Here is a 12822-nt window from a genome sequence, read left to right as displayed (position 1 = left end):
TTATTATTTAATTATTATTATTGTTATTCTTATTATGTCACTGGGAATAACTGTTTTTAAATAGGTACAGTACTTAGGGAGAGTGCTGGGCTAGGCTGCAATGTAACCACTCTTGGCATGTTCACAATGTCTCTTCACGTCCACTTAAAGTGTTTGTTTTTGCCACTGACAGGCTCAGATTGTTATTCCAAGTGTCTGGCAACATTATTAAAAGGATCCCTACAGAGACATTGTTAAACAGTGAGGTCCTTTTTGTTGAATCAGAATCAGCCCTAAATATGCAATCACTATTTAAATAATCATTAATTCAAGCCTGTATAGAGCCATCATATTTCCACATCTAACTGCATGAATTAAGGGTTTATCTGAACCAAACCAGAGTTGGTGATTGTTGAAGCACTGGAAAGTGAGTGTAAAATGTTTTTTCTTTTTTCTTTTGTTTTGATTTTAGTGGACGATGATAAAATAACTGTCTATTTAAATCAAGTCTGGTGTGTTAGGCGACAGCTATTTCGGCATCAGTGCCAGTAGTAAACTCACCTCATCTCCTGCAGGTGTTGGAGCAGCACATGGATGGACGCTGGAAGGGCCACATCCACGACACCCAGAGAGGGACGGACCGAGTCGGCTTCTTCCCTCCGTCCATCGTGGAGGTCATCAGCAGGCGAAATGGTCAGTCAGTCGCAAAAAGGACGTCTTAGATTTGATTGAAAACATCCAGTTCAAGAAAACACTGGAGACTATTCATTCTGCCGCTATTCTATATTTTCCTCATCATCAACAAATCCCAAAACAACAATGCGTTAGTCCGTCTTTCGTTTAGCGATAGGTGATATTGAATATAAAGCTCATAGTGAATGAATCTTCACATGTGAAGGCGCTGTGGGAACAATCCAATTTTCTGTTGAACCGAAGCGTCCACGTCTCAGCAAAAGCATCAACACCTCCTGCCTGAGACAGAATAAAACCAGTGGTTTCGCTTTGATTTACTTAATTATAACAATACTTAATTTACCTTTATTATAACAATAGTTTGATATCATAACTGTACATTATTTTACATTATTCTAACCGCACTTTAATATTGTAATAGTACTTCATTTTACTTTATTATTACAGTACTTTAATAATATGAGAGTACTTTAACGTTATTTAACTGTATTATACCAACACTTAATTCAACTTAATCATAACAGTCCTTTGATATTTTAATGGTTCTTTATTTTACTTTATTATAACAGTACTTTAATATTATCAAATATTTTTTTTAAATTTTACTGCATTATAGTTTATTTACTTATTCAGTATTTTAGTAGTCTACAGTAGTTTAGAAGAGATTTCAAAATATCAAGATATATATCATGTATCACAATATAGCCTTAAAATACTGCATATATATTATTATCTCCTAGCCCGACTCTCAATACTTAATGATTTCTTGTTTGTGGCTCTCAGCTCCAAGCCCATCATGTCCTTCTGAAGACGTAAATCTCTGAATACAAATATGTCGTTTCACCAGTTATTACCTTAAACAGCTGGTCACTCTAGTTTTTATTCAGCGGTGCATTTGTTGCAGCAGAACGGCACAGTCTGAATATGTGGAGAATTACAGAATATTCTCAGATTTATGATTCAATTTTGAGCACTGGGCATCACCTCTACATGTTCACCCATTGGATGGTCAGTGGTTTGTTTTATTCTCACTTCACGTCAGTCTGAACTGAGCATTTATCACCTCATATAGGATGAGTTTAGACTCAGAAGCCCCCATCTCAGTTAGAAACTAATACGCCTGCTTCTAGAACCATCCCACGCCTCCGCCTCCTCTCTCCTCCCTCCTGCATCCATCTCTCCATCCATCATACCACATAATGACTGACCTCCACCTCTAACCATCAGCTTGATAACCCCCCCCCCTCCTCCTCCTCCTCCTCCTCCTCCTCCACCTGTCTCGCCCTGTAGGGGGCACCCTGTCCCGGCACGCCTCTCTGCCCACCCAGCGCCAGCAGCAGCTGTCCAGAGCCCCCCTCTCCTCCAGCCTCAGCTCCGCCCCTCAGACTGACGACTCCTACACCCTGTACGCTCCCCCCACCCACGTGGTGCTGCCGCTGGCCAATGGCCTCACTACCAACACAGGTACACACACTCAGGACACACAGGTTCACACCGCAGGAAGCTGTCAGACTTGCAGCAGTGAGCATCTGTGGAATTTATTGTTGTGATGATCATTTATCTACATGTGGATGTTGCACTTGATGCTAAATGTTTTTACCAATCCTTGTGGTACTGCCAACCCCTGATCACAAGTACATGGAAAACCATATCCAGGTTATTGACCAATAACCTGCACAGGTGCGTTTCTAACCATAACCCTGATTTTAACAGGAGGGATCATCACTAACCTGCATGACCAACAATGACCTTTCTTTTTAATATTTATTGTAAGAGTCCCCAATCAAAGACCCAGCAGAAGCCTTTTTTATCTGACCCCCTTTAGTCAGCCCGCCCTGAAAGAACGCAGTCCATCAGAGTCTTTGTGTCTGATAGGTGTGTCTCCGAGCCGCCTTTCACAGTCTGGGTGTCCCTTCGAGGACATCTGGGTTCTCAGGGACTCGTGTCATGGTAAGAGCTCCCGAATGACAGCTTCTCCTCCCCGGCTGTTCTGAAGCTGCCGCGCTGCCACCGCTCAATGCTCTGCCTCTGGACCCGACACGCCGAGACAGCTAAACAGGACTACTGTCCACAAAATGTGATGGCTGTGTCGCCTCATGGTGCTTCACATTATCTCATGTCACCTCATGATGGTTCAAATTATCTTATGTTTCCTCATGACGCTTCACATTATGTCATGTATCCTCATGACACTTAAAATGAATTTATGTCCCCTTATGACATGCCACATTTTCTCATGTTGCCTTGTAATGCTTAACCTTAAATTATTTTGCTTCATCATGATGCTTTACATTTTCTCATGTCCCCTCATGCAGATTTTGCCAAATGACAGTTCACATTATCTCACGTAGACTTATGACGCTTTACATTATCTCATGTCTCTGTCTCACTGAGGTCGGTGGTGCCAGTTGCATCATAAACACTAGCCATCTTCTTGGTGTGTCGGGTCCACACACCCTGTATGATTCACTGCTTCAGGCTGAAATCAGAAATCCCTGTTGTTGTCATCAATGGTGCCACAGGGGGGCGCCGCAGTGGGGCCAGATCAAGGCCAAAAGGTTTGTTAATTTGAAAAAAAAAATTAAAAAATTGATTGAAACAATAAAACATGAACATGAAAAGCTGAATTGAAAGTGAAAAGACCTGAAAGTAAAAAAAAAAAAAATGAAAACATATTATCTTGAAAATGTTTTTGATTTTTGTTCTTGATTCAGGATCAGAACTTGAACTTTTTTCAATCAAAAGTTGTTGGGTTTTTTTTTTTTAAATTAACAAACCTTTTAGCCTTGCACTGGCTCCATATGTCACTTGCTAGTGTCATTATTTAAACTGCAAAATATCATGAGTTCAGTTAGTGGTGGCTCAGTTGTTTGTTATTTTTTAGTATTTTTAAAAGGTCGTTTTGGGGATTTTGTACGTTTTAACTTTTACCCTTCAGGATGTCTGAGTTCTAAGAAAAACAAAAGTTCAGATGCGAAACCTGAAAGCTTTTGCACCTGTAAACCTCAGTTGTATTCCTGCGTTCATATGAGACTGTGATGGTGCAACATGGAATCTGTGTATTTAGTCTGATCGTGTCCCTGAAGCCTGATGCTGCTGACTGTCGTTAATGGACTCATGCCTGCAGCTGTGCTCCCCCGCTCTGCCACAGCACAGCTTTTAGACCAGAAACCTGCATCCTGCCCATCACCCCTGTCGTCACCTCCCTAGCTCCTTTGACCCCCTGCAGGCTGTTTGGCCCAGACGAAGAGCATCTGCTGCTTTCCACAGCCTGACCCCGACCCTCTCTGCTGATGTGAACCCCCCCTCCTCCTTCTCCTCCTCCTTTCTCCTCTCTCCTGGACATCATGACTTTATTTTTGTTTTTTATTTTGCACTACAGCTGGAGACAGGAACAGTGTCGGGAGTACTGGCAGTGTTGGCAGCACCCGAAGCGCTGGCAGTGGACAGAGCACCGAGAGCAACAACGCACCCAACGGGCTCCAACACAATGGTGGTCACCATGACAACGCCAACAAGGTACACAAGTACAGTAAGACTGATGTCTTTGCTGATCCATCAGGCTGACAGAGTCTTTGGTTTGAACGTTCAGATCTGGCCCAGACTGTGTCCTCCAACTCCAGTTTGACCTCATACATTTTATTTATACATGCGACTTATACTTTCATGTTCAGGGATTTTAGTTTTAGACAACTGAAGTTGTAATTTTTCCGTTCTGATTCATTTTCAGATGTCTTGGATAAAAAAAAAAAGGTTACATTTAAAAAAAAACCTGCTTGAATAAGAAAGCTTATTTTCCCGGGCTGCAGATTTCTTTCTTTATTTGTTTATTAATTTTTATTTTTTGTTTTTAATTTTTTAATTTTTTACTTTTTAGTTTTTACTTTATTTTATTATTTTTTATTTATGTAGGTTATTTGATAGGGGAAATGCATTTAACATAGTACAACTTCAGCCTGTTACAAACAAGCTGCAGTAACTGATGTTTCACGTATAGATTTTATAGCTATTACTAGTTTCCTGTCCTGTTAGGAAAAGGAAAAAAAGATGTCAAGGTTACATACACTAGTGTGCATACAATAACAAATGTGGTTAATAAGAAGACAAATAAGTAAATATTTACATCAAGATTACATAGAATTACAAAATACAGTTACAGTAAAAAAAAAAAAAAAAGACAAATATCAAGGATACACACACTTACAACACTCAACGATAAGACACTATAAAATAGTTAAAAATGCTCACACCTCTTATTTTTCCTTTGCAAACCTTTAACATTTTTGTTAAGAATATTAATATCTCTGCTCTTCTGCTAAATTGTGCTGGTTGACATGTTTTGCCCTCTGTGTGTTTGTGTGCAGCCGGCGCCCTCTGCTGTTGATTCTGGACACTTAGACTGTAGCAAACAGCCCGATCTTCCTGCAGGTACTTTCCTCTTTAATGATCCCTTACATCAGGTACTTTTGTTACAGGGTGTCATCGTGTGGCCTTCCAAACACCAAGATAAGTCCTGTATATACCCCAGTGTTTATTGTAGTCTTAAATTCAATAATGATACTGTGTCATTTTGTTGATTTATTATTGCTGATACTGCACATAGATGTCAAAATATGTTTTGTAATACATTTTTTTTATCTTAAAAAATGCTTTTTTAAAATGTATTAATGATATCCATTATACAAACTGTCAGATGGGAAGCAGGAAAATGTGGTTCACACACAGTATAAAAATTAAAGTGTACCTTCAACTCTTCTGAGGTTTACCATATCATCTTAATTTAAACATGACTCATTTCTTAATGCATGAGAATGTTCTTAACATAACAGTTTTAAATTATGGTCAAATGGCTTGTAGAATCACTTAAAATGTACAAGATTTTTGTTTTGTAGATATTAATGATTTTAGTTATGTCTCATCTATTGTAATTTGAATTTTAATTCATTTTATGGAGGGTGTTTGTGAAGAAAAAGTGCTCCACCTTTATGGGAAATATTGATTGCTTTGACGTTCATGTGCTGAAGTCTGGTATGATGTCACAGCAGGTGGGACTCCTCGGAGGCAGACGGTGACGGTGCAGAGACCTGCAGAGCAGAGCTTCTCCCAGCAGTTTGTTCGTCCTCAGCAGCTGCTGGAGGGGAAGGTACAGAAACTTTATTAAACTATAAAGTCTTTTGTGTTATTGATTTTTTTATTTACCCATAGGGACTGTTTGGCACATTTTATGTGCCTTTTATCCTTCATTTTTTAAGAAAATACATTACAAATACATGCTATTTCCACTAGGTGCACTGTCAACTATGTTTTTTTTAAATGTGCTATATGAACAAAAATTGACATTGACTTTGAAATCGACAGTCAATGTTGCTGCTAATCATTGACATATCCCAGGCTGTGATACCCAAAAAAAATCTACTTTGTATTTAGTATATTGAAAATAATTCATTTTTTTGTAGGGGGGGTTACATGTAAAAACGTAGTGGCATCATGACAAACACCTGGCATTTAAAGGGTTAAAATTCTGAAAATGAATGAATATTTGATATTTATGATTAGGACTGATGTTGGTTAAAAAGTAAACTGAATGAAAGTATTTAATCATATTAATGTATAATTATTATTATAACCTGATTTTAAAAGGGGCATTTTGTGTGCAGTGTGGTATGAGTGTGAGTATTTGACACAAAAAATAATGTAGAAAAATTAATGTTGTTGCAAATCATTGACATATCCCAGGACCTGATATTAAAAAAAAAACAACTTATAATCTACTTAAAATGTAATATATTAAAAATAATTCTTAAAACCTGGCTTTTAAAGGTTCACAATTCTGCAAATGAATGAGTATTTGATACATATAATTAGGACTGATGATGGTTAAAAAATCATTTCAAAGCAGAAAATGGTATTAATTTATAATATTTTTTCAAGCTTCATCTAGTAAAGCATATTTTTTGTGCAGAGCCATACGAGTGTATGTAATTTTAAAGCGGGGCCTAAGAGTGAATACGTCTTTCACAACTTGGTTGCAAAACTTCATATGTATAGTTTCCTTTGTTAACTTTCCTTAGTTTACTTTGTGTGTGTTGTAGGATGCAGAAGCCATCTATCAGTGGCTGAGTGAGTTCCAGCTTCAGCAGTATACTGGGAACTTTATCAACGCTGGCTATGACGTTCCAACCATCAGCAGGATGACTCCTGAGGTGGATAAAGACACAAACTGGTGTATTCACATACAGTCGGACCTTTGTGCAGCATTAATCAGATGTCTGCCATTGTGTTTGCAGGATCTCACTGCCATCGGAGTGACCAAACCAGGCCACCGCAAGAAAATCTCCATCGAGATCAACAACTTGAACATCCCCGAGTGGCTGCCTGAGTACATCCCCGTAAGGCTCCCAACAGTTTATGATGTACTAACCTCTAAACACTGTGATACTGAATGATCTGAGATATGTGTTCCTCCTCACAGTCTGATCTGGGTGAGTGGCTCAGTGCCATTGGCCTCCCACAGTACCACAAAAAACTCTCTGAAAACGGCTATGACTCCATCAGTATTGTCAAAGACCTCACGTGGGAGGATTTGCAGGAGATCGGCATCACCAAGCTGGGTGAGGATACATTTTATTCTGGCATGTGCTCAGTATGACTGTTAGGACCAGTGGTTTTATGCCCCCAAGCTGTCAGTAGCCATGGCTGGATATCCATCCATACATCCGTACGTCCATACATCCATTTGTCCAAACGTCCATATGTCCCATATCTCAAGAAGTCCTTGAGGGAATTTCTTCAAATTTGGCACAAACATCCACTTGGACTCAGCAATGAACTGATTAGACTTCAGTGGTCAAAGGTCGAGGTCGCTGCAACCTCATGTGTCTCATTCTCATAAATGGGATATCTTAAGAATGCCTTGAGGGAATTTTCATTGATTTGAGACAAACATTCTCCTGAAATTTATTGATAAACTGATTAGATTTTTTTTTTATAATCAACTTTTATTGATTTTAGACATTAATAAAACAGGAACAAAACTAAACATTGAATACATACAACAGTCCCTCCCCCTGGAACACCCAGAAACCCCATCCCTACCCCCTTTCCCCCCTCTTCCCTTCCTCATGCCCCCCACTGAACACATAGAACACCCCCACATCTCTTTCTCCTCCCCTGGCTCCTTCCCCTCCCCAGAGACACACAGTCATACATTTTTACAGAGTCAAAATCAAAACAATCAAATAGGACCATGTGATGTATAGGATTACAAACATACAGCATAATGCAGATGGACCTCAGGGGTCATGACAATAAAGTTTTAACATCCTCTGCAGCTCTTTTCCACATCTGCAGCGTTTGTGGCTTAGAATTATTGATGCGAGCTGATGGCCACTCCAGGTAGATCACCTCGAGGAGAGCTTGTAGCCAGTGTTTTATTGATAACTGATGTGGCGGGAGCCACCTTGAAACTATAATTTTTTTTGCTGCAGTCATGCCTGCCAACCAGAGTTTACGTTTTACCTCAGCAATCTTGAACCTGGAGTCATCATTTAAGAGAAGAAGTGCCGGATCCAGTGGGAGTTTCCTCCCTATCAGAACAGACGCCCTATCCACAACTTTAACCCAAAACCTTTGTACATCTGGACACTCCCATAGGACATGTATCAATGTACCAATAACGCCCTGATTACAGAATGTACAGTCAGGATTGGGAGCTAAGCCCATTATATGTCTTTTACGTGGTGTTAAATAGGTCCTGTGACAAATTTTGTAATGGATTAATTGATGATTTGGATTTTTAGATGACCGAAAGACATTTTCCCACACAGTATCCCAATCAAGATAAACTGATTAGATTTTGATTTTCAAAGGTCAAGGTCACCGGGACCTTGCATCTATTTCATTGTCATGAAAGCTGATCTCACAAAAGGCCGTGTGGGAATTCCTTTTAATTTGGCACAAACATCCACTTGGACTCAACAATTAACTGATTAGACTTCAGTGGTCAAAAGTCAGGGTCACTGTGGCCTTGTCTGTCTCATTCTTGAGGAATTTTGTAAAATTTGGTGCAAACGTTCAACTGGACATAGCAGTGAACTCATTGGAATTAGATGTTAAAAGGTCAAGGTCTCACTGACCTTGCATTTTTCTCATGAATGCAGATCTCAAGAAGGCCTTGAGGGAATCTCCTGAAATTTGGCACATACATCCACTTGGACTCAACAATGAGATCATTAGATTTCGGTGGTCCAAGATCAAGGTCACTGTATCTTTATGCCTATCTAGTTCTCACAAATGTGATATCACAAGAACACCTTCAGGGAGTTTCTTTAAATTTGGCTATATGTTCACTTGGACTCAAGAATAAACTGATAAGAACTTTGTAGTCAAAGGACAAGGTCACTGTGACCACACAAAACATGTTTTTCGCCATAACTCAAAAATTCATACTCTAGTTCTAGTTGACAAAATGGACAGGATGTAATAATGAAGAATGATGAACTTTTCTGGACATTACTTAATGTCATAACTCAAGAACATAAGTTCTCACAGACATGGATGGAAACTGTAACTGCAACTTGACTAGTCGATGGAGGCATAGGCAGGCAAGTAATTCAAGGCAATAATTCCAGTTTTAATTTGATATGGTTGAATTTTCCCTCCAGGCCACCAGAAGAAGCTGATGCTGGCAGTGAAGAAGCTGAGTGACATTCAGAGGGCGATCCTTCAGGCTGAGTCAGGCCAAGGCACGCTGCGTCGCAAAGCCCCCGGAGCACTCCACCTGGTCACCATCGAGCCGCCTGACTCGTCAGGTGAATGCTCTTCTCCTCATACCCCAAAGATGCTGACCTTCCAGGACAGCGAGCTGAGCGCCGAGCTGCAGACGGCCATGTCCAGCCACTATGGCGGCTGTGAGGAAGGCTTGGCCATCAAGAACGCAGTGGGAATGTCTCAGAGCCAGGAGAGCATTGACACCCGGTCCAGAGGCTCTGGGCGCTCCCAAGAGCCTCCTACGGCCTCCATCAACCCCCACAGCTGGTCTCAGGAGAGCCTGGAAGGCAGCCCCGCTAAGGAGAGGAACCTCCCCGAGGGCTGGGATCAGAGGCCTCTGCAGCAGCAGCCGCTGCCTAAACAGGTCCCCCTGGGCACGGCAACCGTGTTTAAGTACCCGGCAATCCCAGCAAAGCCCAAACTGTCTGGATCTCGTGGTCCCTCCCCTCATGGCTCCCCAGCACTGAAGGGTTTCAGCTATCTGCATTCTCATTGTGGCTCCACAGACTTGAGTTCATCACCCAGGCCTGAGAACCACAGCATGACTCTAACGCCGCCCAAAAAGCGCACCCAAACCCGCCACGCTCTGTCAGATGGAGAGCCTGATGAGGACGACGATGAGCCGGCGTTTCGCTCCGGAAACCTGTCGTCCTATGCCACCTTGACACGCAAACCCGGTCGCAGCCAGCTGGCTCGATTGCAGGCGAGTCCAGATAAAAACGGCAACGTGGGACGCAGCCAGTCCTTCGCGGTGCGCGCCCGGAAAAAAGGTCCCCCTCCTCCACCTCCAAAGAGACTGAGCTCAGTGAGTAGCACCACCAGCGGGGAGCTGAGCGACAGCAGCACGACATCATCTGCTGGCGGGGCGGTGACAGACAGTCCAGTGAGCGTGAGGAGCATTGCAGCCTCTCTGGAAGGAAGGACAGAGGGGAAGAACCCTCCAGGACCTAAACCAGACCTTGCTCAGCAGGAGCCGCCTCCCTCCTCCCTCAGCTCTGCAGGGCAGGAGCCCAGAGAGGCTGGTGGGGTGAGGAGGAGGGTGCAGAGCGAGTGTATTCCCAGTCAGACCAGCAGCTGCACCGAGGTGGATCGAGGGGTGAAATCAGATTCTGAGGAAGAAGAATCAAGAGGTCGTGGACTAGACAGCTCCTCGTCCCCTCAGAACAGCTCCAGTGAGTGCATCCCCTTCGCCGAGGAGGGCAACTTGACTATCAAACAGAGACCCAAAGCTCCGGGGCCGCCAAGGGCTGAGGCGGTGCTGGAGCCTCCAGAGAAACAAGCAGCCAAGAGCCTGGAGGTGCCCGAGTTTAACCTGAAGGAGTCGGACACGGTGAAGCGCCGACACAAACCCAAAGACAAGGAGCAGAGAGGAGGCTCCCCCGGCAGAGAGGGAGCAGTGGAAGCCGGTTCGGAGTCCAGCAGTAGCAGGCCTCCATCGCAGAGCCAGGATGAGGTCAGTCTGAGGATTAGTGAGGTCAGTCTGGATAGGCCAGCCAGTCCAGCAACAGGATCCCCCATCAAACCTCCACTCTCCCCAAAACCTGCGGTCGCCCCAAAACCTCTACGCCACAGTCTGCTGGCATCACAAGGTACGATACTCACAGTGTCTCAGTGTCTTTGTGTGTATTTAAGAAGAAAAAAAAACAGTAAAAAATGCAATTACCTACAGAAACTGGGGGAGAAAAGTATTAAATGCTAGAGTGTCTCCTCAGCAGCAGCAAGGAAAGTATCTATCTTCAGAAAGGTAGATTAGACTGGTAATGACTGAACCACCAGCTCACCTGAACAAAAGACAAACTACAGCATGAAACAGGCAATCTTAAAAAATCTTTTACCTTTTTGCCTATGACCACAGCAGATATAAATCATTACATGATGAGTTCATTAATATTATCACAAACCAACAGTCGGATCCCTTCCCATATCTGAAGACGGTCTGATTTCAGAAATGTCCATTTAATTGTGTCAACTTTGGTTCTGACCCACAACTTGTTGTTCTTGCCTTGGGACTTGACTTTGGACTTGTTAGATTTGACTTGGAACTTGCTGCTCTTGACTAGAGACTTTACTTGTGACCTGTGGGACTTGACTTTGGATTTTTTGGATTGGAATTTGCTGGTCTTGAATTGGCTCCCTCTGCTCTGGAAATGAGCTTGTTGCTCTTGACTTGGGACTTGACATATGATATGCTAGATTCTAGTTGGGACTTGTTGTCTTTGAATGTGGACTTGTTCTTGAATGGGAACTTGCTGCTCCTGACTTGGAACTTGTTGCTGCTGACGTGGGGACTCATTGGATTGACTTGGAAGTTGTTGCTCTACTTGGGACTTGTCACTTTAGACCTGGTCTTGATATGGGACTGGGATTTATTGGATTTGATTTAGGACTTTCAACTTGTTGCTCTTGTCTTAGGGTCTTACAGGATTTGACATTGAACTTGATGGATTTGACTTGGGACTTGAGGTCCTGATTTGGGTTTGATTAGGGATGTGTTTGTATTTATCCCTCTCTTTGTCTCTGCAGCAGCTGGACTCCCGTCTCCGTCTGTGACGGTCAGTGTGGTTCAGAGTGTGGCCTTCACCTCTCCGTCCTCTCCCTCTCACGGGCCCCCAGCTCCAGCTCTGGCCCCTCAGAGTCCCTCTCTGACATCAGCGAGGCCTCAGGTGTGTGTGGTGGGTCCTGGTCTCATCCCTGAGTCGTCCTGCGGGACTGAGGTGGTTCAGCAGAGACTGGATCAGACCAGCACGTCCCTGGCAGCAGCTCTGAAGGCCGTCGAGAGAAAACTGGAGGACGACTCAGACAGGTAGGACGAAGATGAAGTTATTTCATGATGTCAAAATGTTAGGTGCTGTGAACTCAGCGTCCTCAAGGACAGGGACACTCAACTCGCTTTGCTTGGGGGCCACTTTTGTAAAATGTCAGGAGGCCAGGGGCCGGTCGCAGAGCCCCATACATGTTTCTAGGATTTTAGGATATTCCTCAATTTTTTGGAGTTTTCTAGGAGTTCAGGGTGTTTCTGGAAATTAAGGACATCTCTAGGGTTTGAAGAAATTGCAAATTTTAGGATTTTTCTAGGATTTTACGATATTTCTTGGTTTTTAGGACGTTTGTGGGATTTCGAGAGATATCTAGGATTTTAGAACATTTCAAGGATTTTAGAACATTTCAAGGATTTTAAGGACATTTCCTGGATTTAAGGATCTTTCCTAAAAATTTACAAGCTTTCATAAGAGTTCAGGGCATTTCTAGAATTTTAAGTCATTTCTAGGATTTAAGGACATTTCTAGGAGTTTAGGAAATTTCTGGGGTTTTAGGATATTTCCAGGATTTTAGGACGTTTCTAAGGTTTTAAGGCAGTTTACATACAAAAACAATTCCCAT

General features: G+C 42.6%; 1 protein-coding gene across 7 annotated transcripts in view; it reads left to right on the top strand.

Moving 5' to 3' along the window:
• Window positions 1-12822, top strand: part of caskin2b (CASK interacting protein 2b) — a 73364-nt gene that overhangs the window by 57239 nt on the left and 3303 nt on the right. The window contains exons 11-21 of one of the 7 annotated variants that reach the window (XM_042504487.2): window positions 555-672; window positions 1963-2136; window positions 2548-2622; window positions 4055-4191; window positions 5037-5100; window positions 5718-5815; window positions 6765-6875; window positions 6960-7061; window positions 7145-7283; window positions 9336-11030; window positions 11968-12244. In XM_042504487.2, coding sequence (XP_042360421.2) covers window positions 555-672; window positions 1963-2136; window positions 2548-2622; window positions 4055-4191; window positions 5037-5100; window positions 5718-5815; window positions 6765-6875; window positions 6960-7061; window positions 7145-7283; window positions 9336-11030; window positions 11968-12244 — 2990 coding nt within the window. Of the gene's footprint in view, window positions 1-554; window positions 673-1962; window positions 2137-2547; window positions 2623-4054; window positions 4192-5036; window positions 5101-5714; window positions 5816-6764; window positions 6876-6959; window positions 7062-7144; window positions 7284-9335; window positions 11031-11964; window positions 12245-12822 lie in introns of all 7 variants that reach the window. The other 6 variants (XM_042504486.2, XM_042504485.2, XM_042504483.2 and 3 more) reach the window with 6 other exon arrangements.

The sequence above is a fragment of the Plectropomus leopardus genome, chromosome 18, assembly GCF_026936395.1.
Source record: "Plectropomus leopardus strain MGB_pleo_1.0 chromosome 18, ASM2693639v1, whole genome shotgun sequence".
NCBI lineage: Eukaryota > Metazoa > Chordata > Actinopteri > Perciformes > Serranidae > Plectropomus > Plectropomus leopardus.
Note: the sequence above shows the minus strand (reverse complement) of the source record. Positions and strands in the feature narration are given on the sequence as shown.